At 43.2% G+C, this 26,346-nt stretch overlaps 1 protein-coding gene across 5 annotated transcripts in view; it reads right to left on the minus strand.

Moving 5' to 3' along the window:
- The window catches only part of LOC124013406 (DNA topoisomerase 2-beta-like), a 30,542-nt gene that overhangs the window by 978 nt on the left and 3,218 nt on the right, over positions 1 to 26,346 (minus strand). Inside the window, exons 2-35 of one of the 5 annotated variants that reach the window (XM_046327747.1) lie at positions 24,142 to 24,363; positions 23,776 to 23,866; positions 19,251 to 19,314; positions 16,414 to 16,559; positions 16,054 to 16,151; positions 15,375 to 15,587; positions 14,951 to 15,124; positions 14,597 to 14,698; positions 14,313 to 14,450; positions 13,922 to 14,060; positions 13,523 to 13,680; positions 13,081 to 13,206; positions 12,680 to 12,790; positions 12,350 to 12,455; positions 12,016 to 12,125; positions 11,621 to 11,713; positions 10,577 to 10,691; positions 10,085 to 10,206; positions 9,529 to 9,677; positions 9,055 to 9,286; positions 8,576 to 8,710; positions 7,056 to 7,256; positions 6,449 to 6,644; positions 6,252 to 6,343; positions 5,981 to 6,136; positions 5,610 to 5,693; positions 5,137 to 5,334; positions 4,623 to 4,788; positions 4,255 to 4,416; positions 3,015 to 3,311; positions 2,749 to 2,838; positions 920 to 958; positions 450 to 590; positions 9 to 109 (exon numbers count right to left, since the gene is read on the minus strand). In XM_046327747.1, coding sequence (XP_046183703.1) covers positions 9 to 109; positions 450 to 590; positions 920 to 958; positions 2,749 to 2,838; positions 3,015 to 3,311; positions 4,255 to 4,416; positions 4,623 to 4,788; positions 5,137 to 5,334; positions 5,610 to 5,693; positions 5,981 to 6,136; positions 6,252 to 6,343; positions 6,449 to 6,644; positions 7,056 to 7,256; positions 8,576 to 8,710; positions 9,055 to 9,286; positions 9,529 to 9,677; positions 10,085 to 10,206; positions 10,577 to 10,691; positions 11,621 to 11,713; positions 12,016 to 12,125; positions 12,350 to 12,455; positions 12,680 to 12,790; positions 13,081 to 13,206; positions 13,523 to 13,680; positions 13,922 to 14,060; positions 14,313 to 14,450; positions 14,597 to 14,698; positions 14,951 to 15,124; positions 15,375 to 15,587; positions 16,054 to 16,151; positions 16,414 to 16,559; positions 19,251 to 19,314; positions 23,776 to 23,866; positions 24,142 to 24,363 — 4,767 coding nt within the window. Of the gene's footprint in view, positions 1 to 8; positions 110 to 449; positions 591 to 919; positions 959 to 2,748; positions 2,839 to 3,014; positions 3,312 to 4,254; positions 4,417 to 4,622; positions 4,789 to 5,136; positions 5,335 to 5,609; positions 5,694 to 5,980; positions 6,137 to 6,251; positions 6,344 to 6,448; positions 6,645 to 7,055; positions 7,257 to 8,575; positions 8,711 to 9,054; positions 9,287 to 9,528; positions 9,678 to 10,084; positions 10,207 to 10,576; positions 10,692 to 11,620; positions 11,714 to 12,015; positions 12,126 to 12,349; positions 12,456 to 12,679; positions 12,791 to 13,080; positions 13,207 to 13,522; positions 13,681 to 13,921; positions 14,061 to 14,312; positions 14,451 to 14,596; positions 14,699 to 14,950; positions 15,125 to 15,374; positions 15,588 to 16,053; positions 16,152 to 16,413; positions 16,560 to 19,250; positions 19,315 to 23,775; positions 23,867 to 24,141; positions 24,382 to 26,346 lie in introns of all 5 variants that reach the window. The other 4 variants (XM_046327746.1, XM_046327745.1, XM_046327749.1 and 1 more) reach the window with 4 other exon arrangements.

The following is a 26,346-nucleotide window of genomic DNA, read 5'->3' on the forward strand; positions in this document are numbered from 1 at the left end:
TCTCTTACCCTGCTGGCAGGGGTTTTGGGTCCTTTCCCAGGTGTCTTCTTGGGACTGAAATCATCCTCTTCAGATCCAGACTGCTTCCTCTTCCTCCCACCACTTTTACCTGCACAGGTCAGGAGAAACACACCCAGGTTACACTCAGAACAGATTATATGTTCAGAGAACAAGCTACAGTCCAGGGGTTTTCAACATTTCGGTCCTGAAGAGCTACTGGGTGTGCAGGCTTTCATTCAATCCCTGCAGTAACACACCTGATTCAGACTGAAGAGGAAGAAGTGAATATTTTAAAACAGACGTGCTAAGAGCTGGATTATAACCCTGCACAGCCAGAAGCTCTCCAGGATCGGAGTTGGAGACCCCTGTTATACACTGTCAATCTTTAATATCCATCGAAATTGTATGGTGACCGATTCTCCACTGGTCATTGGGAGGTCAGCCTGTACCTTTGAGCGTTGGTGAAGGCTTCTTGGAGCCGGTATCGGAGTCAGAGTCCCAGACAGACGTGTCAAGCTTCTGTTTTGGTGGCGTTTTGGGCGCTGGTGCTTTCCTGGGTTTGAGAGCTGCATCCGACAGCTTCTTAGCTGCTGTGAGTAACAGAGTGAGCCAGTCAATATCAGCAAGACACCATGAGCGCATCTAAAAGGCACCCTACTCCCTATATAGTGCACTACATTCAGCAGCATCAACATTATCAGTATCTTTTTAACCCCCCTTGGTAGTGAGATTTGCATTACTGCTCCTTCTAGTGGCAGATGGAGTTGGAGTCATAGATCAACTTGTCCTCAGGGAAATTCGTAAGATTTGAGTCCCTCCATTTAGTATATAATATGTTACGTTAAGAATGTAATAGCGGCCATAAAATATCGTATGAATTGGAGGATGTAATGTATCATATACACCTTGAAGGACTTACAGTATTGTGCGTCTTGTTGAGACCGGGCTGCTTCTTGTCCTAATGACAAAGGTTAGGAGAATTCCCATAGAAGGTCATGAGAATTAGGTTATGGTTAGGAAAAGGGCTAGGGGAAGGGGTAGCTAAAATGCCACAGTTGTCCCCGACGTGACTCAAAGACGCAACCTTTGGGTTGCTAGACGGTCGCGGTATACACCCACCCATCCTCCCCATCGTTCTGCTTTAAGTAACCAGACCATTATTTAGTATGAAATGTAACATTACACACAGTTGAATTAGGAAGTTTACATACACTTAGGTTGGAGTCATTAAAACTCATTTTTCAACCACTCCACAAATGTCTTGTTAACAAACTATAGTTCTGGCAAGTTGAGTTAGGACATCTACTTTGTGCATAAGACTAGTAATCTTTCCAACAATTGTTTACAGACAGATCATTTTACTTATAATTCACTGTATCATAATTCCAGTGGGTCAGAAGTTTACATACACTAAGTTGGCTGTGCCTTTAAACAGCTTGGAAAATTCCAGAAAATTATGTCATGGCTTTAGAAGCTTCTGATAGGTTAATTGGAGGTGTACCTGTGGATGTATTTCAAGGCCTACCTTCAAACTCAGTACCTCTATGCTTGACATCATGAGAAAATCAAAAGACATTAGCCAAGACCTCAGAGAAAAACAAATTGTAGACCTCCACAAGCCTGGTTCATACCTGGGAGCAATTTCCAAATGCCTGAAGGTACCACGTTCGTCTGTACAAAAAATAGTATGCAGGAATAAACATCATGGGACCACACACCCGTCATACCGCTCAGGGAGGAGACGCGTTCTGTCTCTTAGAGATGAACATACTTTTTTGTGAAAAGTGCAAATCAATCCCAGAACAACAGCAAAAAACATTGTGAAGCTGCTGGAGGAAACAGGTACAGAATTATCTATATCCACAGTAAAACGAGTCCTATATCGACATAACCTGAAAGGCTGTTCAGAAAGGAAGAAGCCACTGCTCCAAAATTGCCATACAAAAGCCAGACTATGATTTGCAACTGCACAAATGTCCTCTGATCCGATGAAACAAAAATAGAACTGTGGGGCTGCTTTGCTAACAGGAGGGACTGGTGCACAAAATAGATGGCATCATGAGGTAGGAAAATTATGTGGATATATTGAAGCAACATCTCAAGACATCAGTCAGGAAAGTTCAAGCTTGGTCGCAAATGGGTCTTCCAAATGGACAATAATCCCAAGCATATTTCCAAAGTTGTGGCAAAATGGCTTAAGGACAACAACGTCAAGGTATTAAGATTGGCCATCACAAATCCCTGACCTCAATCCTATAGAAAATTTGTGGGCAGAACTGAAAAGGCTGCAAGGAGGCCTACAAACCGGACTCAGTTATACCAGCTGTCAGGAGGAATGGGACAAAATTCACCCAACGTATTGTGGGACGCTTGTGGAAGGCAACCCGAAACGTTTGACCCAAGTTAAACAATTTAAAGGCAATGCAACCAAATACTAATTGAGTGTATGTAAACCTGACCCACTGGGAATATGATGAAAGAAATCAAATAGGAAATAAATCACTCTTATTCTGACATTTTACATTCTTAAAATAAAAAGGGGTGATCCTAACTGACCCAAGACAGGGAATTTCTACTAGGATTAAATGTCAGGAATTGTGAAAAACTGAGTTTAAATGTATTTGGCTAAGGTGTATGTAAACTTCTGACTTCAACTGTACAGTATCATACTTAATGGAGGTAGACAAATACGTCTGTTTAATGTGGCCAGGCTGAAGATGGAGATTATTATATTGTTCTGTGTGTTACCTTTCTTAGCTGGGACAGGTTTGTCGAAGGCAGAGCTGCTGGAGTATGAGAAGGCTTTGTCTTCCTCATCACTGTCCAACTTCAGATCGTCTGGAAGAGAAGAGTAACAGACATTAACCCTCAGACTAGGAGCTTATGTACAAAGTCCTTTTTCATAGACAAACACACAGGACTGGCAATAACGACCTGATGGTAATCATCTTTAACCTTTTAATAAAGAAGGAACACGACAAGGCAAACATGCTGATCTTGTTGTGTGAACTCACCACTGTCATTGCTCTTTTCAGAGGAGAAGGCTGATTTGGAGGAAGAGAATATACTCTCTGGTTCCTTCTTCTTTGCTGGTGAGACGGTGGTGGTTGCCTGTTTGGGCGGGGGGAAGATATCTTCATCATCCTCGTCATTGGCGCTGTGGTCGTTGTATCGGTCTTTAGTCTCGGAGGAGGCAGTGAAGTCGTCTTTGCAGGGCCGGACAGGCGAGGACGCAGCATCTTCATCATCCTCCTCTTCCTCCCCTCCATCCTCTTCCTCACTGAAATCAAAGGTGTACTTGGGCTTGACCGCTGAGGAACAGACAAAGTTCATTATAAGTGTGTGTTGTGTGTGTTTTATTGCAGAAGAACCAACGCATTTCGGCTTTTGCCATTATTCAGGGGTTTCACAGAAATAAGAAGGAATGGGGCTTTTAAACATTCCAAAAATCACAAAAAATACACAAACAAAAACATGATGCCATTGGTTAAAAGAGTTGTAGAAAGATTGACCATGTGACCAGACCAAGAAAAACTCTGGGCCCAGTTAATCTCTGGTGGAAAGATCTACGTCAACATGTACTGTACAATCTGTCAAGAATCAATGGGACGAGCAGCAGTAGTTCCAGTGTTTGGGTTTTGGACATTGGGTTTTGGACGTTCCACTGGTTATTTGGACATTTCACAATTTTGTAGGTGTAAGAATTTTAATTTCAGAAGGGGACATTCGGCAAGTAACTTACAAAGAGAGAGAGCAAGCTACTTGTCCCGGTTCCGCTCCTCGTTCTAGCATCTCTTCATCAAATCAAATTGTATTTGTCACATGCGCTGAAAACAACATTTTTCGTGAAATGTTTACTTACAAGCCCTTAAGCATTTCACTGTAATGTCTGTTGTACTTGGCGCATGTGACAAATAAAAATGGATCTCTTCTCTTAACATGTATTCACCCAGAACTTAATCAAGCAGCTGGAGATTTATGCAAGACATTAGTTAGGACCTAGTTAACGACTGTTAACTGGTGTGGTCAAGAAAAATGCCCGTCCCTAGTCCTAACAGGTCAGTGTACATGAAAATGAAGAAAACACCTCACAACAGAGTGAAACAGGGAGCTTCCGACTTGCCTAGTTAAAGAAAAGTTACATCAAATAGAAATACAACCATTTGTCTGAACTTATCAAAAGAAACAACACTTGTTCACGCTTTCCATTTGAAATGGCGGGCCCTAATGAACACAATTCAGGTAAGTGGTTACCTGAGGCCCGTTGTGACTTGGTGTCTCGGGGAATGACTACAGGTTCACTGTCCTCCAGATCGCTCTCTGATTTGGACTCGTCCTCCGACCAGGGGTTACGCTTCTTCACCTTCTTACCAGATGATCCTTTGGGTGTGGGGGTTTTCCTGGCTCTTGGAGTACCTGGTATAGAGAAAAAGGTTTATTCATTCTGATTTTTAATCTATCATTTAATAGCCATGAAGTCCCGAAACTGTCTATGTTTGAGAGTTCATATGTGATTAAAATAAATAAACTGTTGATGTGTGAGAGTTCATGTGTGATTAAAATAAATAAATTAGTTTGGTATAGTTTCAACACTTCTGACTCCCATCTACAAACTGCCCCACCTGGCTCCTTCTTCTCCCGTTTGACCCGGGGGGCCTTGGGCTTGGCTGGGGTTGGGGCTGGTGTATTAGAGGAGGAGTTGAGGGAGTTCTCCCCTGTTCCTCCATCTGATCCCAGTACTCCCATCTCATCATCAAACTCCAGCTTCATCACCAGGTCCGCATCACCCTGAGAGGACAACACACACACACACACACACACACACACACACACACACACACACACACACACACACACACACACACACACACACACACACACACACACACACACACACACACACACACACACACACACACACACACAGTGATATATCATGTCTATAGCCTGAAAACACACTGAGACCAGCGCAAACAATGGAGCTTTATTTTGTGATGGAGTTATACAGTTGAACTAAGCTCATAAGGCATTGATAAGTGATATTCTTCAATAATCAATGGGTATAAATAAAACAATTACCACAGACTGGGCCTTTAATAATGAGGCATAATCCATTTTAAAAACTACATGCGTTACCTTTTTCTTCTTGGTCATCTTCTTGGAGGCGTCAGTCTTCATGGCCTGTGTGATGGTGGGTACGACCCTGCGGCCGTACAGAGAGGGTAACGTTTCCTCCAGGTGTAGTTTCTTCACCTTGGGCTTGCCCACCTTGCCCTTCACCAGCTTGGTGCCTCTACCTGCACATATGTCTGCCTGCTCCTGGGCCTCGATTTTCTGTCACACAGACAGGGAGAGAATACACTTCTATTGAGGTGACATCAATGCTGGCGGTTTACAATGAAAGGAGATAATAAAACCCAAACAAAATAAATGACTTTTCTACAAATGGATCCGGCTTTAGTAAGGCCAGGAGAAAGAGACCCTGAAGGTAACCGACCGACCGAAACTAAAGCAGTCTCACACAAGCAGGTATAAATCACAGTGGTCTCTTCTTAAACAGTGACTCAGAGATGAGTAGCACCACTGCATGTAGAACTAGTACCACTCACATCCAGTTCCTCAACGAAGACAGCCAGGTCCTCCTTCCACAGGTCCTCAGGAGACTTCCTCTGCAGCTCATTCAACTCTCCTTTCTGTTGAACACACACTGAGTTGATTAAAGATATGGTGCTAGCAACAACAAGGTTGTGGGTTCATTTCCCGCCAGGACCACATACACATACTAAAAAAGTACTGATGTGCCCTTACTCTGCCCCAAGAACAGAACACACACAACCGTTAGAAGACCTTGCCTACTTGTGTAATGGTATGCAATGTTGCTGCAAATTAATAGCCTTTTGGGGACGATAAAGATATTTTGAATTGAAGTCCTTGACAGTCGGGTGTCTACGCCCTTCCTCTTGGAGTCAGCAGTCAGTACCTTGATGTCTCTCTGTCGGAGCAGCTCGTCCACCTTCTCCTTGGACAGGCACCACAGAGGCATGTTGAGGATGTAGTTGAAGTTTGGTCCCGACGACGACCCAGAGTCCACAGAGCTGTCACTGTTGTTACCATCATGATCGTCCTCCTCCAGAGCCTATAGAGAGACCAGGAAGACACAGTCCCAATCAGAATACAGGGTATTGAAGTGTCAAGTTGTCTCAGCCAATCACAGGGCTGAATGGTGGACAGTAGCAGGATGCTAACAGTACCTTTTCCTGTGCCTTGGTCCATGCTGCCACCGGGTCCGACTCAAAGCCTTTCTGCACCAGCATCCTGATCAGTTCCCTCTTAGACTTGTTCTCTGTAGACAAACAATATATCAGTATTCTATACCAAATTGCAAACTGAAATAAAGAATCTTTACCTTTGAGAGAGAGAGAGAGAAACATGCAGGTAAAATTCTCACCGATTGTGATCTTTCCTTCGATCTTCTCCAGCACAAATCGTGCCTGATTGGACAGTTTGGAAGCCTCCGCCCCCAGGCTCCCCACAAGCCAATCCTTCCTCAGCTTGTAGTAGTGCAACCGCAGCTCAAAGAACTCCTTGAGAATGTCCTGGACCGAGTCATACCTCTTCAGACAGCCCATGTGGTCAAACAACACCTGAGGGCAGAAACTTCTTCAGATACCTCTCCTTTCCACAATAGAAACACTAAAACTGGTTAAAACCATGGAACACTTCAAAATGTTCTTCAATTTAAGATGAAAGTTTAATTCCAAAGAATCCCATCATCCCGGACTGATGTGATTCCTATAAGAGGAGTCCTCTATATACACACACAAAACAGTACTTCATCCAAAGAGGTGTGCATAATGAATCAACAATTTGAGTCAATAAAGGTATCAGTTCAACTCAAATACAGAGTAGGGACTCGTATAGGGCACACCGTAGCAAAACGTTTTGCAACGGATAACGAAAATAAGCATTTATCATTGGACAAGCTCAGGTAGTTTCTCCCTGTTTCAGGGTATTTTCTTAGTGAATAGGACCCAGATTTGAGGAGGGGTACTAACCATGGAGTTGCAGGTGAGGCTGGACTGTAGCTTGAAGACTTTGTGTAGTCCAGCAGCCTCTGCCTGGGCCAGCTTCTCCTCTGACATACGGACTACAAACTTGACGGTTTGGTCCGTGTGGTACTCCTTATAGTCATTAATCAGAGCGGGAGTCTTCTCTGTCCCCTGGAGCATGGGCTCTAGTACCGACTCCTTGTAGGCCTGGAGGGAGGGAGAAGGGAGAGAGAGGGAGGGAGGGAAAGTCCATTACAAAAACAAACAAATAATATCACAGCATAGAAACAACATGTCAATAAAGCCTTCGTTCATTTATGAATTCAGTCAAAGCAACCAGATGACCAGAAGTGCTAGACAGGCGTCATGTGCTAGACAGGCGTCATGTGCTAGACAGGTGTCATGTGCTAGACAGGCGTCATGTGCTAGACAGGTGTCATGTGCTAGACAGGTGTCATGTGCTAGACAGGCGTCATGTGCTAGACAGGCGTCATGTGCTAGACAGGCGTCGTAGACAGGCGTCATGTGCTAGACAGGCGTCATGTGCTAGACAGGCGTCATGTGCTAGACAGGTGTCATGTGCTAGACAGGCGTCATGTGCTAGACAGGCGTCATGTGCTAGACAGGTGTCAGGCAGGTGTCATGTGCTAGACAGGTGTCATGTGCTAGACAGGCGTCATGTGCTAGACAGGTGTCATGTGCTAGACAGTGTCGTCAGGCGTCATGTGCTAGACAGGCGTCATGTGCTAGACAGGTGTCATGTGAGACAGGCGTCATGTGCTAGACAGGTGTCATGTGCTAGACAGGTGTCATGTGCTAGACAGGCGTCATGTGCTAGACAGGTGTCATGTGCTAGACAGGCGTCATGTGGCGTCATGTGCTAGACAGGCGTCATGTGCTAGACAGGCGTCATGTGCTAGACAGGCGTCATGTGCTAGACAGGCGTCATGTGCTAGACAGGCGTCATGTGCTAGACAGGCGTCATGTGCTAGACAGGCGTCATGTGCTAGACAGGCGTCATGTGCTAGACAGGCGTCATGTGCTAGACAGGCGTCACAGACAGGCGTCATGTGCTAGACAGGCGTCATGTGCTAGACAGGCGTCATGTGCTAGACAGGCGTCATGTGCTAGACAGGCGTCATGTGCTAGACAGGCGTCATGTGTAGACAGGCGCATGTGCTAGACAGGCGTCATGTGCAGACAGGCGTCATGTGCTAGACAGGCGTCATGTGCTAGACAGGTGTCATGTGCTAGACAGGCGTCATGTGCTAGACAGGCGAGACAGGCGTCATGTGCTAGACAGGCGTCATGTGCTAGACAGACAGGCGTCATGTGCTAGACAGGCGTCATGTGCTAGACAGGCGTCATGTGCTAGACAGGTGTCATGTGCTAGACAGGTGTCATGTGCTAGACAGGTGTCATGTGCTAGACAGGTGTCATGTGCTAGACAGGTGTCATGTGCTAGACAGGTGTCATGTGCTAGACAGGTGTCATGTGCTAGACAGGTGTATCCTGCAATAGTGTACCTGTGTCCAGGTGCGAACGGGCAGCTCAGTGATCTCAATGGTGTTCTTGTCCAGGACAGAGATCTCACCACTGACCATGTACTGGTTCTGACCCAACTCATGGATCACTCCTTTAAAGTTCTTATAGCTGGGCAGCTGGGTGAGGAGAGAGGTAGGAATATTCAGTCAGACGTTATTATGATACAGTACATGTCCTATTCATTATAGGATTACATCTAATTATAACTGACTAACAGCAGACACAGAAAGATGGTGGTTTATCCAATTCTACTCAAAAATGTGTTTTAGCAACATATTTTATGTATAATGGTATCAATCTACACAAATATTATCTGAGTTGATATGTTTTTAGCAATAAAATCCTTACACCAAATGGACAACAGCGCTGCTTGTATGTCCAAGACACATTTCCCCTCAGGGACAATAAAGTTGATCTTATCTTACGCAATCAATTAAGTTTCAAACTTCCAAATGTTCACCATGGGCAGAGGGTCCTGCATGTTGAGCATGCGGTACAGGTTGTTGACTATCTCTCTGTGGTCGTAGTTGGGGATCTTGCAGGCCCAGCCCGTCCCGATGCCCTCGGCCCCGTTCACCAGCACCAAAGGGAGGATGGGGATGTACCACTCTGGCTCCACCTTCTGGTTGTCATCGAACAGGAACTTCAGCAGACTGGAGTCCACCGCTGGGAACAACATCTTGGCCAGGGGACTGAGCAAGTGACATTACTTCATAATAAATACATGTTTTAAACATTTTCAGTGTGTTTTATGAAAGGTGATGTATAAACAAAGTAGACATTAAATGTATCATCAACCATTTTTTATGTATTAAAATCAAACAGGTATTACTGCACTTCAGGATGGCCCAGTGGCCCATACAAATCATACAAGTAATAGATATCAAATTGCTGGCACAATTATATTTTGACCTTTGACCCTGGGAGGCTTTACCTGAGCATGGTGAAGATGTAACGGGGGCTGGCAGCATCCTTGCCCCCGTTGATGCGGGTACCAAACTGACCCAGCGGCTGCAGGATGTTCACGTTGTTGCTGCCCACAAAGTTCTGGGCCAAGTTCACAATTGTCATCAACAGGGATTGCTGGATGATCACACACATACAGAGGCACACGTGTCAAAACAATGTTTTTGCTCGCATTATCTGTAAACAGTATTGATTTAAAATGGAAGATACAGAGCAATATGAAATATACTTAGTTAAGTATATTTCCTATAGCTGTGTAAGTATATTTCCTATAGCTGTGTAAGTATATTTCCTATAGCTGTGTAAGTATATTTCCTATAGCTGTGTAAGTATATTTCCTATAGCTGTGTAAGTATATTTCCTATAGCTGTGTAAGTATATTTCCTATAGCTGTGTAAGTATATTTCCTATAGCTGTGTAAGTATATTTCCTATAGCTGTGTAAGTATATTTCCTATAGCTGTGTAAGTATATTTCCTATAGCTGTGTAAGTATATTTCCTATAGCTGTGTAAGAGTGTAGAACCTCTCCATGATGGTAGGCAGACATCTCTGCCACTGAACCAGCCAGCTGAGCCACCTTCACCTCCCTCTTATCATTCCTCTTCATACAGGTGAAGAGTACCTTTCTCTGACCTGGCTTCAGACCTGCACACAAAATATCATCAAAAAGGGGACCACCCACCCACCCACACACACACACACACACACACACACACACACACGTCTTCAAGAGGGGATCACAAGTGGACCGCAGGAGGAGTGGGTGTTGCACCAAAACAGCTAATGGGGATTGAAATAAACAAATAATTCTACACGCCATCATCAAAAAGAGACCACATCACACACATAAACAGAGCATCCAGAGGGCAGTGAAACATTCTGTTAATGACAAGTTTCCAGGCATTTCAGATCCCTTAAACTTCAAACGCCATTTGACAACAAACACAACAAAAGCTAGAAAGACAGAACGAACGTCCAGGGAGATAGCTAGTCTAGTGCATCGCTGCATACCTACCGTCCACTAAGGATGGGATGGATCTCTCGTTGTCAGAGTTGGAGAAGAGGATGAGTTCTTTGTTGATGAAGTCGTTGTAGGACAGGTGTTTCGCCTGCGTGCCGTACAGGTATTGCTGAGTGGGGATGATAAAAAGAGATTAAGGACTTGAAATCAGGGCTGTGATGTTGTTATGGTCTATCAGTACCACATGGGAGAGCGGTGTCTACTTGGCATCAGCGACCGACAGCAACAGAGTCAATTACAAAACGGCGTTCCGTACAGGTACTGCTGTAGGATGAGAGAGAAATGAACGGAGCTGTGATGTCATCAGTGTCAGACCTGGCTATGATGGGATTCACATGGGGAAAGCAGCTGCTACTTTACATCAGTGATAAACAGTAAAGAGTCATTTTACTAAACGTCAACAACATAACTAGGCTGATTGGTGTGTTTTGGGGGAATATTTCCATTTCAATGCTTAGGAAATGTGAGGAACACTGACAGCAGAAATCATCAGATGCTTGTGAATCAAAGGATCCAGCTAGAAGACTTTAAAACAAGCTGTGACACATCATGGTCCAAGTAACTCCCATGGTGAAGAGATGATTGTTTGACAGACAAATCTAAAAAAAGTCTACGTCCTCTTCCTTTCATCAAACTCCAATATCCAACAGTCTCTCACAGGGTGCTTCTCAATAGTCTGTTGCTTCCTCTCCATGCCTCCTTTCCTTCATCTGCCCTGATGTGAATGATCTGGACAGTCTCTCACAGCGCAGATGGAACCTAGCACACTCGTGAGACCTGGAGATTTACTCTATAGGAGGTATGCAAAACATGTTATAGAGGCTGTATTTCAGCCTGCTTGAATGGTGAATGGCACAGATACACATGAAAACATGAAATGACCCTGGGAATTGACCGAATATCACTCAGAGATGCACAAATATGATATAACATTAAAAATGGGCGAATCTTTTCCTTAAGCAAGGTGGGCTAACAGTCTTCTGGCATGCAGGAGACCCAGGTTTCTACACAGTCGGTCACACAGTCAGCCCCACCCACCTCTGGCAGGCCGTGCATCCTCCTCTGTCTCCTGTCCTCCATGAAGTTGGTGAGCCACTCCTTCCTGTCGTCAGTCTTCTTCTTACTGAACGCCTAGAGACAGGCAGCAATGGATAGATCACTGTTAGTGTCAGTCAAAGGACATCACTGTCAGTCCCCCCCTCCATTTGACAAGGATTCCCAAGCAAAGCACCGACAAATAAAGTCCAAAACCATCTTGTGTGAGTTGATAGAATGACGGGTAATACATTTTGTGCGACAGCAAAACTAGCTTGATGAATACATTTTGAACTTATTTTCTAACTTTTCTATCCATTTCCTGGATATTTAATGAGAAACTATTGAAAGACCATGAGAGGGAAAAAGGAGAAGAGTGGTGTCCATGGTAAACCCACCAGTGTGATGGCAGCGTCGTCCTCTGTCCCGGCGTATCTAAACATGATCCGGTGTTTCTCCATGTCTGCAAAGTACTCCTTGGCCTCCTTGCTTGTGCTGGTACCCAAACCTGGAACACAAATAAACACTCACAACCTTTTTCACACCATCATGCCAACCCAAACTGTACTGAGCTGGCTCAGATATGTTCAACATGGTCCAGCAACTATGGTGGACGTATATTCAGGCCAGCACAGAAGAGTTTGGCTCGAATTGCCTCGGTAGTGTGAAACAGAATAGCTTGGTTAACAATAATGGTTAGTTTGGAGGATCATCCACATGTGATGAACAAACCTTTGTAGTACTTTATATGCCAGGTTTTAAAGTTGACCGTCTGTTTCTTCCATTCGTCAAACTCTGGGATGCTGTAGAAAGCGTGCTCCTGTTTATTCTTGTTCACCTGCAGGAAAGAGTTAAAAGCAGCATTACAACCATGGTTGAGAGCTTTAAGCCAATCTAAACATTGTCCGCTTATGGCAACTGACTTCAAACATCTGCAGTCACGACTGTGTCATGTAGTCCTATGATGGAGGTTTCAGCCGGTGTAGCTTTGCAAACAGTGAAGAGTTCGGGCCAAGGGGAAGTGGCAGGGAGGAAATTGGGACCAGCTGTACAGAGTCTTACTTTGACGATGGGCGTGATGAACTCCTCCAGGAAGGTGTGTTTGAGCAGGGATGGCCAGTTGTGATGGAAGAAATTGATGAGCAAACCCTTGATATGGGAGCCATCCTGATCCTGTCAGCAGATCATCAACACAGAGAAACATTCTATTAGGATGGATTGTTATGACTCAAGGGTACATCGAAAATGATACCCTACTCCATATGTAGTGCACTACTTTTGGAGCACTACACCATACCATATAGGGAATAGCACACCATTTCAGATGAACCTTAAGAGCATGGATAATGTATGAAAGATGCTTTACGCTCATAGTTATTACAATGATTGATTATGATGATAATTGCAAGACATGGGTCAATTGTAGACGTCGGGCGTTGGTGGGATTGATTAAATGTTAGAACCTGATCGGTCATGATCATGATCTTGCCGTAGCGTAGGGATCTCAGAGACTCTGGGTCCTCGTAGCTCTTCTTGTACTGCAGACCCACGATCTTGATGATGTTGTTGATCTCTGCATTCTCCATGATCTGGTGGGAAAGAGAAACATGGAGGTGTCAGTGTTTCCCCTACCCGACTAAGGCAGGGTGGGCCACCTTGGCTCTGGTGGACTCAACCCAAAAGAGTTTAGCTTCAGCTGATCTTAATCAAATAATTATCTTGATCGGAACGGTCCTTACGCCACTTTTGGGAAACGATCTACATAAATACCTTGAGTATTTATTTGTTTACAAGATTACTTATAATTTTGGTGTACGCTCGAGACATTAATCATCCCGATTGTAATCACTAATACACAATCCCAGCCGAATCTAACCACTCTTTAGACACTAACCTGACACTAACCTGTTTGTGTGTGGCCTCTCGTACGTTCAGAATTTTTCCTCGTAGTGGGAACACACCATAGCGATCTCGCCCAATGACACCAAGGCCTGAGACGGCCAAGGACTTGGCCGAGTCTCCCTCAGTCAGGATCAGAGTGCATTCTGACGAGTGTTTACCACCTGGGGGTGAAGACGGAGGTAAGACGTGCAGTTCAGTGTGCGTTTAAACAATTTAGTGTTCCCCTCATTTTTTATAAAAAGGGGTGGGCTCAACAACCTAGCTCTGTTCCCCCATCCTAATTTAAAGTCTTCAACTAGTTTCAACATAAACATTGGTAAAAGAGGCCCTCTTGGTGGATAAGTAGATTAGGAACATCGTAGGGCTTATGCACACATAGCAGTGTAGTTGTGGTTGTCTTACCAGCATCGTTGGCGTCGTCAAGCTTGGGGATGCCTTTAATCTTGCTGTACTTCACTGAAGAACACTTCTTGTTGAGTTGTGTCTGGGCCTTGAACTTCACCCAGTTCAGGATACTCTCCACGATGCCACAGTTGGTCGCCTGCAGACAAAATAAATAATTTAATATGATATATCATTGTTTAATATTCCAGGTGAACAGAGAACACAAGAAAGGACCTGGAACTGATTTTAGAGATCATATGATACCAATTAAATGTAAATAACTTGACTTTCTCTGTGAGGAAACAGTGAATGTGAAGAGTGAAGGCCCAACATCACATGTATACACTTAGGAGGTAGTGATATTTAATTGTAGTAAAGAACAGCCATTTATGAAGAAGAATCTCCTTACTGCTCTGATGAACTTCTCTGACAGAGGACACTTAGAACCAAAGCTCTTGGTCTGGAGGGTCATGTTCTCCTTGGTCTGGGAGTCAAAGGTCGGGTTCTCGATCAACGCATTCACAAACACCCAGATGTGGTTCTTCACCTGAGTCAGACAAATGTAGAGCACTAAGATGGTAGCTGAACGTTACATTTAGTTGCTCTGATCCCAGTTCACTAACAATGGAATTACTAGTAACACTATTGTAGTAACATCATAGTAATAACATTAATAAGATGGTAATAAATAACCTGGAAGGGTTTGACTGAGACACCAGCTTTGTTCTTCTTCTTCACCACCTCTATCAGCTTGGCTACGATCTGGTCCACCACGTAATCAATGTGTCTGCCACCCTGAATGACACAAAACAAGCAGTGTAGTACATAAAACATGTCTGATGTGGTTGAAAATGATTCACGTCATACTACAACAGGTGAATAGCATCAAAATGAACACGCGTCCCAGTATATTTACACATGCAAAATGCACTTCATTTCTGTCCATTATTCCTAGACTGGTCAAGTCGTAGTTTTCCAAATCAAAGGGTATAGTTCTGGTAATATAACAGACTGTCTTAACAACGTAATTCCCTGAGGGGATGTTACCTTGGTGGTGGCGATACTGTTGACGAAGCTGATCTGTTGGAATCCCTTCTCACTCATGGTGAGACAGACCTCCCAGCGCTCGTTGACTGACTCGTTGACCACCTTCAAGGCCACGCCCACCTCGTCTACCTTGTCCTTCACGTAAAGGTCCACATAGCTGCGGAACCCTGTCACCTGGGAGGAGAGGGAAAGGACAGGTGAGAAGAGCCTAAAACGGGTCTGGATTGTGGCTCCGGTTCTGGAAAAGTTATTAGCAAATGACACTGTATTGAAACAGGTGTAGTGAAATTGGCCGTTTTATTTCATTTCAAAATGTTTCGCCCAGGTTCTTCCAAGACTTGGCACATCATGTACAGCATTTATTCTGTGTATATGGGACAGCCCATCTTACTATGTGTGGTTAAATGGGGGGGGGGGGGCTTACAGGGAGTTTCTTCCCGTTGAGCATGACTTTGACGCCCTTGCAGGACCCAGCGATGTCGTAAGCCCTCTTGGTGAGCAGAGCCACGATGTCCTTGTCCAGCTTCTCCATCTTAAACTTGGACAGGTCCGGCTGGAAGGTCACACACGTGAAGTCGTCCCCGTCAAAGAACTTGATCTTGGAGTCGCTCGTCTTCCCCATGTTGTTCTGCCAAGTCTAGGGAGAGGGAGAAAAGGGGGGGAGAGAGATTGTCATGAAATGTACTACATTCTTCACATTTTAAGGAAACTAGAATGAATCATGAGGTTGTATTGTGAAACTCCCTCAAAGAGATGAGAATTAATTAAAAAGCCTTGTGCACTGATTGAACAAACTATCACTATTTTGCCGAGTCATTTCACTGAAAGTGACAATTGTAGGACAAACCACAAAAACCATCTGGTTTATGAGAAACTACAGAAATCCCCCAAAACTATGTAGAATCCTACAATATCAACGTAGAATCCTGTGAGACCACACCTGACAGTGAGAATCAACTCATACTCACCCCCTCACATGTTTACACGTCACATACTGTACTCCTACAAAACAACCACTGGTGCTTAGCTGTCTGAAGAAGTCTATGTTCAAGGTTGACTAAACAACAGATCGCAATCACACTGTGCTTTCTCGTTGTCTGTACCTGTTTGAAGCTGTGTTTGTACTCCTTGCAGGCGGTTTCCACTGTGAACTTTGTGCTGAAGATGTTGCAGAGTTTAGCACCGTACCCGTTCCTTCCACCTAGGAGGAAAACAGAAGGGAGACGTGCTCTCATCCGTGGAGAGATTGACCTATAGTCATTCACTAATTCCAGTGTAGTGGTACTAAGCACTGCAAGGGGAACTACAAAACTATTCAGCTTTTCTTTCAGTAGCTAAACATTTCAGGTTGGACGTTCTGTCTAAAGCTTTATCGAAACCATATGAAATGTTATTACATAAAAGGGACAAAGAATGATTAATAAATGAATTCGATTCTGGTTTTCAGAGTGATTTTTCCCCACCTGTGACTTTCTTCTGCTCGTCGTCGTAGTTACTGGAGGTGAGGAGGTGTCCGAAGATGAGAGCGGGAACGTACATCTTCTCATCTTTGTGTTCCACCACGGGGATGCCTTTACCATTGTTCCAGATGGTGATGGTGTTGGACTCACTGAAGGAAGGGGACGATGGACGTAGGAACAAACAAAGAGGTGAAAGAACTTCACAGGACAGACAGAATCAGCTGTACCAACCTTTACATTAAGATCATAAATAACATATTGGTCAAAATACATAAAAAAAAAAAATAAGATTAAGATGTAAAATTATATTTAGTTAAATAATCATAAATCTAGCCAGACCTTTCTGGCATGTAAACATCAACATTTAACAATACTGCAACCAATCCCCATTTGCCAAACCAGTGGATTTAGGACTGTGATTTTAAACACACTGTAGAGCAACACAGCAAAACTAAATAAGCCCAACGTGTGATGATTTAAGCTCTGGAACGGGGCTCCAACATTCATATAAAGCCATTATAAATTCCAGCCCTTGAGAGCAACAGAGGAGAAGAAAGGAGAAAGCACAGAGAGATATGAAAGGGCAGGGTGGTAGAGAGAGATATGACAGGACAGGGTGGCAGAGAGAGACATGCAGACAGGCCTGGCCTCACAGGGAGGAGACAGGGAAGCTCTCTGAAGGACACTCTGACGTTCAGCAGTCTGCTGTGTGTGCAGATTGCTGTGGATGTCGTGCCGTAGGTGAACAGCATGTTAAATGAGCTCCCTGAATTGCAGAGCCGACTGTTCATGAAGACCTCTCTCCCTCTCTCGCCCCAGAAATCTATCAGCCTCCACCACAACCCCCTGCTGCTAGCTAACACTGTGCCACAGACAAACGTAAGGCTAAATACCCTGCAGAACCATGCACAACGCTGGCTTTAAAACACACACACACACAGACATCACAGTGGGCAGATCACTTATACAAAATGGATGCTCCGCATTTTTCAAATACATTCTCCCACAGAAAAATCTGCATGCCTTGATAGTGCCTTGAGAAAATATTCACACCCCTTGACTTTTTCCACATTTGGTCGTGTTACAGCCCAAATTTAAAATTGATTAAAAGTAGATTTTAGTCACTGGCCTACAAACAATAACCCATAATGTCAAAGTGATATGTTTTTTTGAAAATTGTACAAATCAATAAAAATGTCTTGAGCCCATAAGGATTCAACCCCTTTGGTATGGCAAACCTAAATAAGATCAGGAGTAAAATGCGCTTAACAAGTCACATAATAAGTTACAAGGACTCTGTGTGTAATAATAGTGTTTAACATGATTTATGAATGACGACCTCATCTATGTACTCCACACATACAATTATCCGTTAGGTCCCTCAGACGAGCAATGAATTTCAAACACAGATTCAACCACAAAGACCAGTGCCTCGCAATGAAAGGCACCTATTGGTAAAACAAAAATCAGACATTGAATATCCCTATGAGCATGGTGATGTTATTAATCACACTTTTGATGGTGTATCAATACACCAAGTCACGACAAAGCTCCAGGTGTCCTTATTAACTAAGTTGCCGGAGAGGAAGGAAACTGCTAAGAGATTTCACCATGAGGCCAATGGTGACTTTAAAGCAGTTACAGAGTTTAATGGCTGTGATAGGAAAAAACTGAGGATGGATCAATCACATTGTCCTTACTTCACAATACTAGCCTCCTAACTGAGAAGTGTACAGAATAAAAATATTCCAAAACATGCATTCTGTTTACGACAAGACACTAAAGTAATACTGCAACAAATGTGACAAAGCAATTATTCTGAATACAAAGAGTTATGTTTGGGGCAAATTCAATACAACACAAGCATATTGGTGGCTTTCCACCAGACACTGGGAGATGAATTCACCTTTCAGCAGGACAATAACCTAAAACACTGGAGTTGCTCACCAAGAAGACAGCGAATGTTCCTGAGTGGCAGAGTTACAGTTTTGACTTAAGTATGCTTGAAAATCTAAGAATACTTCCAATTTGACAGAGCTTGAACAACCAATTTGAGGTGTGCAAAGCTCTTAGAGACACACCCAGAAAGACTCACTGCTGTAATCGCTACCAAAAGGTGATTCCAAACATGTATTGATGAAGGGGTGTGATGTGAATACTTATGTAAATGAGATATTTCTGTCATCCATTTTCAATAAATGTGCTAAAAACAATGAAACATGTTTTCACTTTGCCATTATGGGGTAGATGGATGACATTTGTTTTCAATTCAGGCTATAACAAAAATGTGGAATAAGTTAAAGGGTATGAATGCATTCTGAAGGGACTGTATATTTATAATGCTACTTAGTGAGCTGAACTACTGGGCTGCAGGCTTATTTTATTGGTCAACCAGAACCATTTCCATGGACTAACTCCGCTATTTTATTTGATCAATCACTGAAAAGCCAGTCTAAAAGCCAGTCTAAAAGCCAGTCTAGAGAGACCTACATTCTAACAGCAAAATGGTATTTGTCTGGGGGAGCCATTGTTCTCCAATGACGAGAAGCTGCTGCGCCTACCTAGGCAGCATCCACTGCACAATTTCTAGGGGGGTGGAGCTGCTATGCTCAAATGACTTTTCCCAACACTGCTACGCATGACCTCAAGGGGAGCAGACGGCTCTGCCGTCATAGAACAGGACTGTTAAACAGAACTTATGACAATGACGGACAGATGACAACTAACTGCAACAGAGGGAAGCTGCTGTGCCTACCTACGCAGCGTGCACAGTAGGGTTATTGGGCTCAAACTGGACTTGACTACTGATTGACAACTGCTTACTGTGCATGTGTACTTACGGATCAATGGAGATCTTTATGGTTGACATGCTCTTATCTCGCTGTTTGTTGTCAGCTGCGTTGACTGTGGGGTAGAGAAAAACATGTTCAAAGGAGAAGTAGACTGCAGGGATTTAATTGTGTTGATAAGACTATCGAGAAGATAATCCCATTTTCATCAAGAACTTTAGACACACTTGAGAATCAATAGACTAAATGTTGCCTGGCCTATAAAATCCAAAACCACATCCTTTCAAGTCTCTCATACTGGAAACATATTGAAAAGTCAAATGGCCTCAGTCGAGTCACCTGGCGGTTATACGGTTTGGTGACATTATATGTGGACTGACCCTGTGCGAGTTATGTCTAGTCAATAATTATATAGACGTGGTAGGAACTAGTGAATATTTGAGCAGCGAGGACAGACTGCTGTCATTACCTTATCACCACTATAAAACAGCTAAATTAACACTGTGCGGAGCAAAAAACTAATTAATCTCCTATCTTCTTCCATTGCATGCGACTGATTTCCAGTTGCTTGATCACTCAAGGTCGTGCCTGGTATAAACATACTGTATCAGGACAGGGTATTTATCAATGCAGAAGCCTGACATTTTGCAATACAATAATTGGTTGTACCCCATATTGAATGTGCCAGTCAGCCAAACACATAACATAGACCAGCAATGGATGCTGCTGCCCCTTGTCTTAATCAGTGTGTAACTGACAACCAATAAAAGATTATCAGACGGCTCTACATTCCAGACAAATGACTACATGAGTAAGAGCAAGGAGGAGGGGGACAGGCTGTCCACAGAACACACAGGAACAAGCTAGCTCCTCTACACAACAGGTTAAATGTAATAGATGTTTCAGATATATTGTTGGACAAGATAAAAAGCTTGTTTTCATCTCGATACCATCCTACCTACAACAATGTATTTACTGAATGTACTGTAACTCTGTCTGGAAAAGAGTGTCTGCTAAATCAGGGGTTCCTAAACTTTTTCCACTCGGGGGCCCCCCTTTCAGCGTTGGGGAACATCCTGTGCTCCCCTGCGCCATGTCTATTTCTATGGGCACAAGCACTGTTCATGACAAACTGTTCACACCCCTCTTGTCGGTACACATTTTGTCATGGGGTGCAGAGAAAATGTTGCGGTTTTCAAGCAAATTTTCTTGCAATTCTATACATTTTGCCATGTCTAATGTGTATGATTTGAGTGACAAAAAAATGACAACAATATCTATGGAATAAAAAAACGTTAGCTGACATGGACTAGTTGATCTGGATATTTCTGAAAAGTTATAAATAGCTCTCTATGGTATGCAATGATTAACATGACAAGAGAAACTGTTGTAGCACTACCCAATTTAGAAATTGCACCTCGTCCATTCCACTATTACAACTTCAAAGAGAGTAAGTTTAAAGCAGGGCGGAGTTTCTTTAAAAAAATATATACACTAACAATATACACGACCGTTCAAATGTTTGGGGTCACTTAGAAATTCTTGTTCTTGAAATACATTTTTTTGTCCACTAAAATAACATCAAATTGATCAGAAATACAGTGTAGACATTGTTATTGTTGTAAATGACTATTGTAGCTGGAAACAGCAGATTTTTTATGGAATATCTACATAGGCGTACAGAGGCCCAATATCAGCAACCATCACTACTGTGTTCCAATGGCACATTGTGTTAGCTAATCTAAGTTTATCATTTTAAAAGGCTAATTGATCATTAGAAAACCTTTTTGGAAATATGTTAGCACAGATGAAAACAGGGTTCAAGTAACAGACACATCTCAACAGCAACTGCTCAGAGGAGACTGTGTGAATCAGGCCTTCATGGTCAATTTTGCTGCAAAGAAACCACTACTAAAGGACCCCAATACGAAGATACAAGGACATCGCTGCTGGCCAAACCCTCCCCTAACCCGGACAATGCTGGGCCAATTGTGCTCCGCCCCATGGGTCTCCCGGGCACGGCCAGCTGCAACAGAGCCTGGACTCGAACCCAGAATCTCTAGTGGCACTGCGATGCAGTGCCTTAGACCACTGCGCCACTCTGGAGGCAAGAAGAAGAGACTTGCTTGGGCCAAGAAACACGAGCAATGGACATTAGACCGGTGGAAATCTGTCCTTTGGTCTGATGAGTCCAAATGTGAGATTTCTGGTTCCAACCGCTATGTCTTTGTGAGACGCAGAGCAGGTCAACAGATGACCTGCGCATGTGTTGTTCCCACCGTGAAGCATGGAGCTGGTGGTGTGATGGTGCTTTGCTGGTGACACTGTCAGGGATCTATTTAGAATTCAAGGCACACTTAACCAGCATGGCTACCACAGAATTCTGTGATACGCCATCCCATCTGGTTTGGGGGGACAGCAGTGGAGAAGGAGAGAAGGTAAGTACCTCTGCATACACATCACGGACAAACGAAAATGGTCCACCCACACAGACAGTGTTGTGAAGAAGGCACAACAGCGCCTCTTCTACCTCCGAAGGCTGAAGAAAGTTGGCTTGTCACCGAAAACCCTCACAAACTTTTACAGATGCACAATTCAGAGCATCCTGTCAGGCTGCATCACCGCCTGCATCACCGCCTGCAGCGCCCACAACCACAAGGCTCTCCAGAGGGTGGTGCGGTCTGCACTACGCATTACTGGGGGCAAAATACCTGCCTTCCAGGACACCTACAGCACCAGATGTCACAGGAAGGCCAAAAAGATCATCGAGGACAACCACCACCCGAGCCACTGTCTGTTCCCCCTGCTACCATCCACAAGGCGAGGTCAGTACAGGTGCATCAAAGCTGGGACCGAAAGACTGAAAAACAGCTTAAATCTCAAGGCCATCAGACTGTTAAACAGCCATCACTAACACAGAGAGGCTGCTACCTACATACAGACTTGAAATCATTGGCCACTTTCATAAATGGATCACTAGTCACTTTAATAATGTTTACATTTCTTGCATCACACATCTATGTATATACTGTATTTTATATCATCTATTACATCTTGCCGCTCTGTCATTGCTCATCCACATATTTATATGTATATATTCTTATTCAATTCCTTTTCTTAGATTTGTGTTTATTAGGTAGTTGTTGGGGAATTGTTAGATTACATGTTAGATATTGCTGCACTGTCGGAACTGGAAGCATAAGCATTTCGCTACACTCGCAATAACATCTGCTAACCATGTGTATGTGACCAATAGAATTAGATTTGAACTTGGGACTATCATTTGTTTTTCAACAGGACAATGACCCAAAACACACCTCCAGCATTCCAGGTGAAGCTGGTTGAGAGAATGCCAATAGTGTGCAAAGCTGTCATCAAGGTAAAGAGTAGTTACTTTAAAGAATCTAAAATATATTTGGATTTGTTTAACACTTTTTTGGTTACTACATTCCATACGTGTTATATCATAGTGAAGACATCACAATTATTATTCTACAATGTAGAAAATAGTAAAAATAAAGAAAAACCCTTGAATGAGTAGGTGTGTCCTAACTTTTGACTGGTACTGTGTGTGTGTGTGTGTGTATATAAGTGCCGTTGAGCAAGGCACTTGACCCTCATTGCTCCTGTAAGTCGCTATGAATAAGAGCATCTGCTAATTGACTAAACTCTTTTTGGTTGAGTTAGATTTTATTTTAGATGTACTTTGCTATGTCATATAAATAAAAACATGTTTGGGAACCACTGTGCTAAACGATTCAAATGTAAAATGTAGATTTTTGTGTGTGTGTGTGTGTGTGTGTGTGTGTGTGTGTGTGTGTGTGTGTGTGTGTGTGTGTGTGTGTGTGTGTGTGTGTGTGTGTGTGTGTGTGTGTGTGTGTGTGTGTGTGTGTGTGTGTGTGTGTGTGTGTGTGTGTGTGTGTGTGTATATATATACACACACACACTGTGATAAAGCTGTGATAAAAACTGTGATAAAGCCTAGCCTTCCTATTTAAAAAAAAAACTGTGATAAAGCCTAGCCTTCCTATTTTTTTTCTTCATTTCACACTGATGAGAAGAAGACGATCAAACTTGACTTTCTAGAGGAAGTAAAAGTCGTAACATACATACACACACACACACACACACACACAGGCAGGTATTTTTTTTGTATATATATATATACACACACACACACGCAAAAAATCTACATTTTACATTTGAATCGTTTAGCACAGTGGTTCCCAAATGGTTTTTTATTTATATGACATAGCAAAGTACATCTAAAATAAAATCTAACTCAACCAAAAAGAGTTTAGTCAATTAGCAGAAGCTCTTATTCATAGCGACTTACAGGAGCAATGAGGGTTAAGTACCTTGCTCAACGGCATAGACAGATTTTCACCTAGTCGGCTCGTGGACTCAATCCAGCTGCTTTTTGGTTCACCGTTATTCTACCTTGAGGGAAGGCCCATCAGAGGCCAAGACAGTAATACCACAGCTTAATAAAAATGAACTGAGGGCTTTAGCAAGTTCATAATGACCACTTTGTCACCTGTGTATGTTCTGTTTTAAAAGATCCTGATAGACTTACCAAGAATTTCATCAAAGATTTTGTATAATCCAGGGACATAAGTGATTTCTCGTAGATTCATCCCAAGGTCTTCATCGAAAACCCACATTTGCTGAAAGGGGCGAAATAAATATCTTTATTGATTAAACATTCATAATACTTCACTACACATCAACAACAAAGAGCAACAGCAGATTTCTCTGTTACATCTAGGTACAGAACTGGATGTTGTTGTAACTAATGTTGTTTGTCTTCTGTAGAGGCACAAAACAGGAGTGAAACAGGAAGACGTTACCCACCCCCAAAAAATTGGAGCACAATTTTGTTTTCTGTTGCACCCTCCTGAACACAAGCTAGACGTCTACAGACATGATAAACCTAACCCACCTGGGTGACAGGTTCCACAGAGCCGATGTAGGTGTCTGGCCTCAGTAGGATGTGCTCCAGCTGGGTCTTCTTCTGGTACACCCTCTCCACTGACATCTTATCTCCTCCCTTCTTCTTGGCTCCTCCTCCTCCTCCTCCTCCCTCCGCCTTGCCCCCATCACCCCTGCCATTCGCAGCTGCCGCCGCCGCGGCTGCCTCCTCCTCCCTCTTTTTGGCAGCATTCTTCTTATCAAAGAGGGTCTGGTATTAGACACATGTGCACAACTTTGTTAAAAATTACACTAAAGATAAATAATTGAACTCTGTGTCTGCAGGCACTAGCAGCTGATTATCAGAGCTGCCCATTAGAAAAGGCACAGCAGTAGCCGTTTTTCCCCCCACTTCTACTGTTTGGATCGTCCGACTAGTCCAGTGTAGCCTCAAAATGATCCTTCAATGCTCCTTTACGCTTTGGTTGGTCACTCGATTAGTGGGTTGGATGCAACTTGGAAGGTTTACTTGGTTAGGCTAGTTGCCCAGCACACACGCACGCAGAAGACACCATTCTTTAAGGCGGTGGATCTCATTGTTAAATACTTAAGATTGCACTTAAGGAGAGGCCATAAAAGTGACCGTGCTTGAGGAGCAAACTTTATCAAATAATAATGTAAATAATGCTAGCATGGGAAAATAGAAATCAGGGTTCCCCAACTGGCAGCCTGCGGGAACAATTTGGGCTGCAGGGGATTTTATATCCCGCCCCAAGTTCTGAGCCAAAAAAAGAGGACCTTTTTAAAAATTATATTTTTGTAAATTGTTGGGACATAAAAGACTAAAAACACCAGCTCCAAGTATTCCTACGCATTATAGAGATACTGTATATGTGATCGTATACACATGTTAGTAAGGTTTGAAATGATGATGTTTTAGTCAAATATATCTGTTTGGGCTTATTGCGGTCAATTGCTTTGTATAGAAATGATTTGTAATTATATTCCGGCCCCCTGACCATCCGCTCAAGAAAAAATACATCTCGTGGCTGAATCTAGTTGATGATCCTTGATCTAAAATGTATTTGTGTGGTAAGGTATACAATTGATCCAGAGCCCTTGAGTATGCAATAAGACTATATAAACTGTGTAATAACAAACACAGTGTTTGAGAATAATGCAGTCCCTGTCACCTGTGGCCCTTGAGACCAGTTTACATTTCTCTATGGGGAGGTATCTGAGCAACAGAGCCTCACAATGCTCATCAACCTTTTAGTAACAAACAGTGGACCAAAGAAAGTTCACCCAATATAGTCTGGGGTTCACCCCAACTCGCACACAGCAAGTCATAATCAGCTTATCAAGCCAAAGCATCCATTTAGCTCACATGATAGTTCACCACTCTGGGATAGTTGCTTTGATAAGGTAACTACAAAAAAGCAATATTGAGAGAATTAAATACGAGGTCTGCTAAGAACCTAATCTTGGTTGCTTAAACGATCTGAAAGAATCCTGCATGACCTTGAGACGGCATTCCTGCCTGCGTCTCACGGAAGATGTGTGAAGACTCCAGGCATTAACTCATGAAGCAGGGTGTAAAACATATTTTTATTTAACTCATTTATTATATTGAATGTAGGCTACCTATTCTGTGTGTCCATGTGTTAAAAATGGCCTTGGCTGAGAGGCTAGGCTACCGGCAATGGTAATACACATTTTAGCCCAGTCTAGCCAGTTGACCATCCCGTTTTACCCAGAACAGTTTCAGCAATTTGTCAGCAAGACGCACCAATTAATATAGGCCTCACCAATGGCAATCACTGAACACCACATGTTTTGTAAGAGATGTCTTGTAAGAGATGTCGTGAGTACGCATGCAGTTTGGATGCTGGTATTATTTTGAGTGGACGAACATACACAGGTAGCCTACTTTTTGAAGTGATTTGTTTGACAATCAGATGAAAATGCCATGACTGGTTGTGTTCATGCCACAATGAAAGGAACATATTTGTATGTTTAAATTACATCTTTATTATTAGGCCCATAATAAAAAAGTATCTGCACTTGCTCAATCCCCCATGTCATGGTTTAATTCACACTCTAACCGCTGGATGTTGCACAGAACACAATACAACTACGTAGAGTTCATAAAAATATTATCTTAACTTTTTATTGTGAGACTCTAAAAACCCGTGTGAAATGAGCCACATTAAGCATTCAGCCTATTCTATAGGGC

The sequence above is a fragment of the Oncorhynchus gorbuscha genome, linkage group LG24 (assembly GCF_021184085.1).
Source record: "Oncorhynchus gorbuscha isolate QuinsamMale2020 ecotype Even-year linkage group LG24, OgorEven_v1.0, whole genome shotgun sequence".
Lineage (NCBI taxonomy): Eukaryota > Metazoa > Chordata > Actinopteri > Salmoniformes > Salmonidae > Oncorhynchus > Oncorhynchus gorbuscha.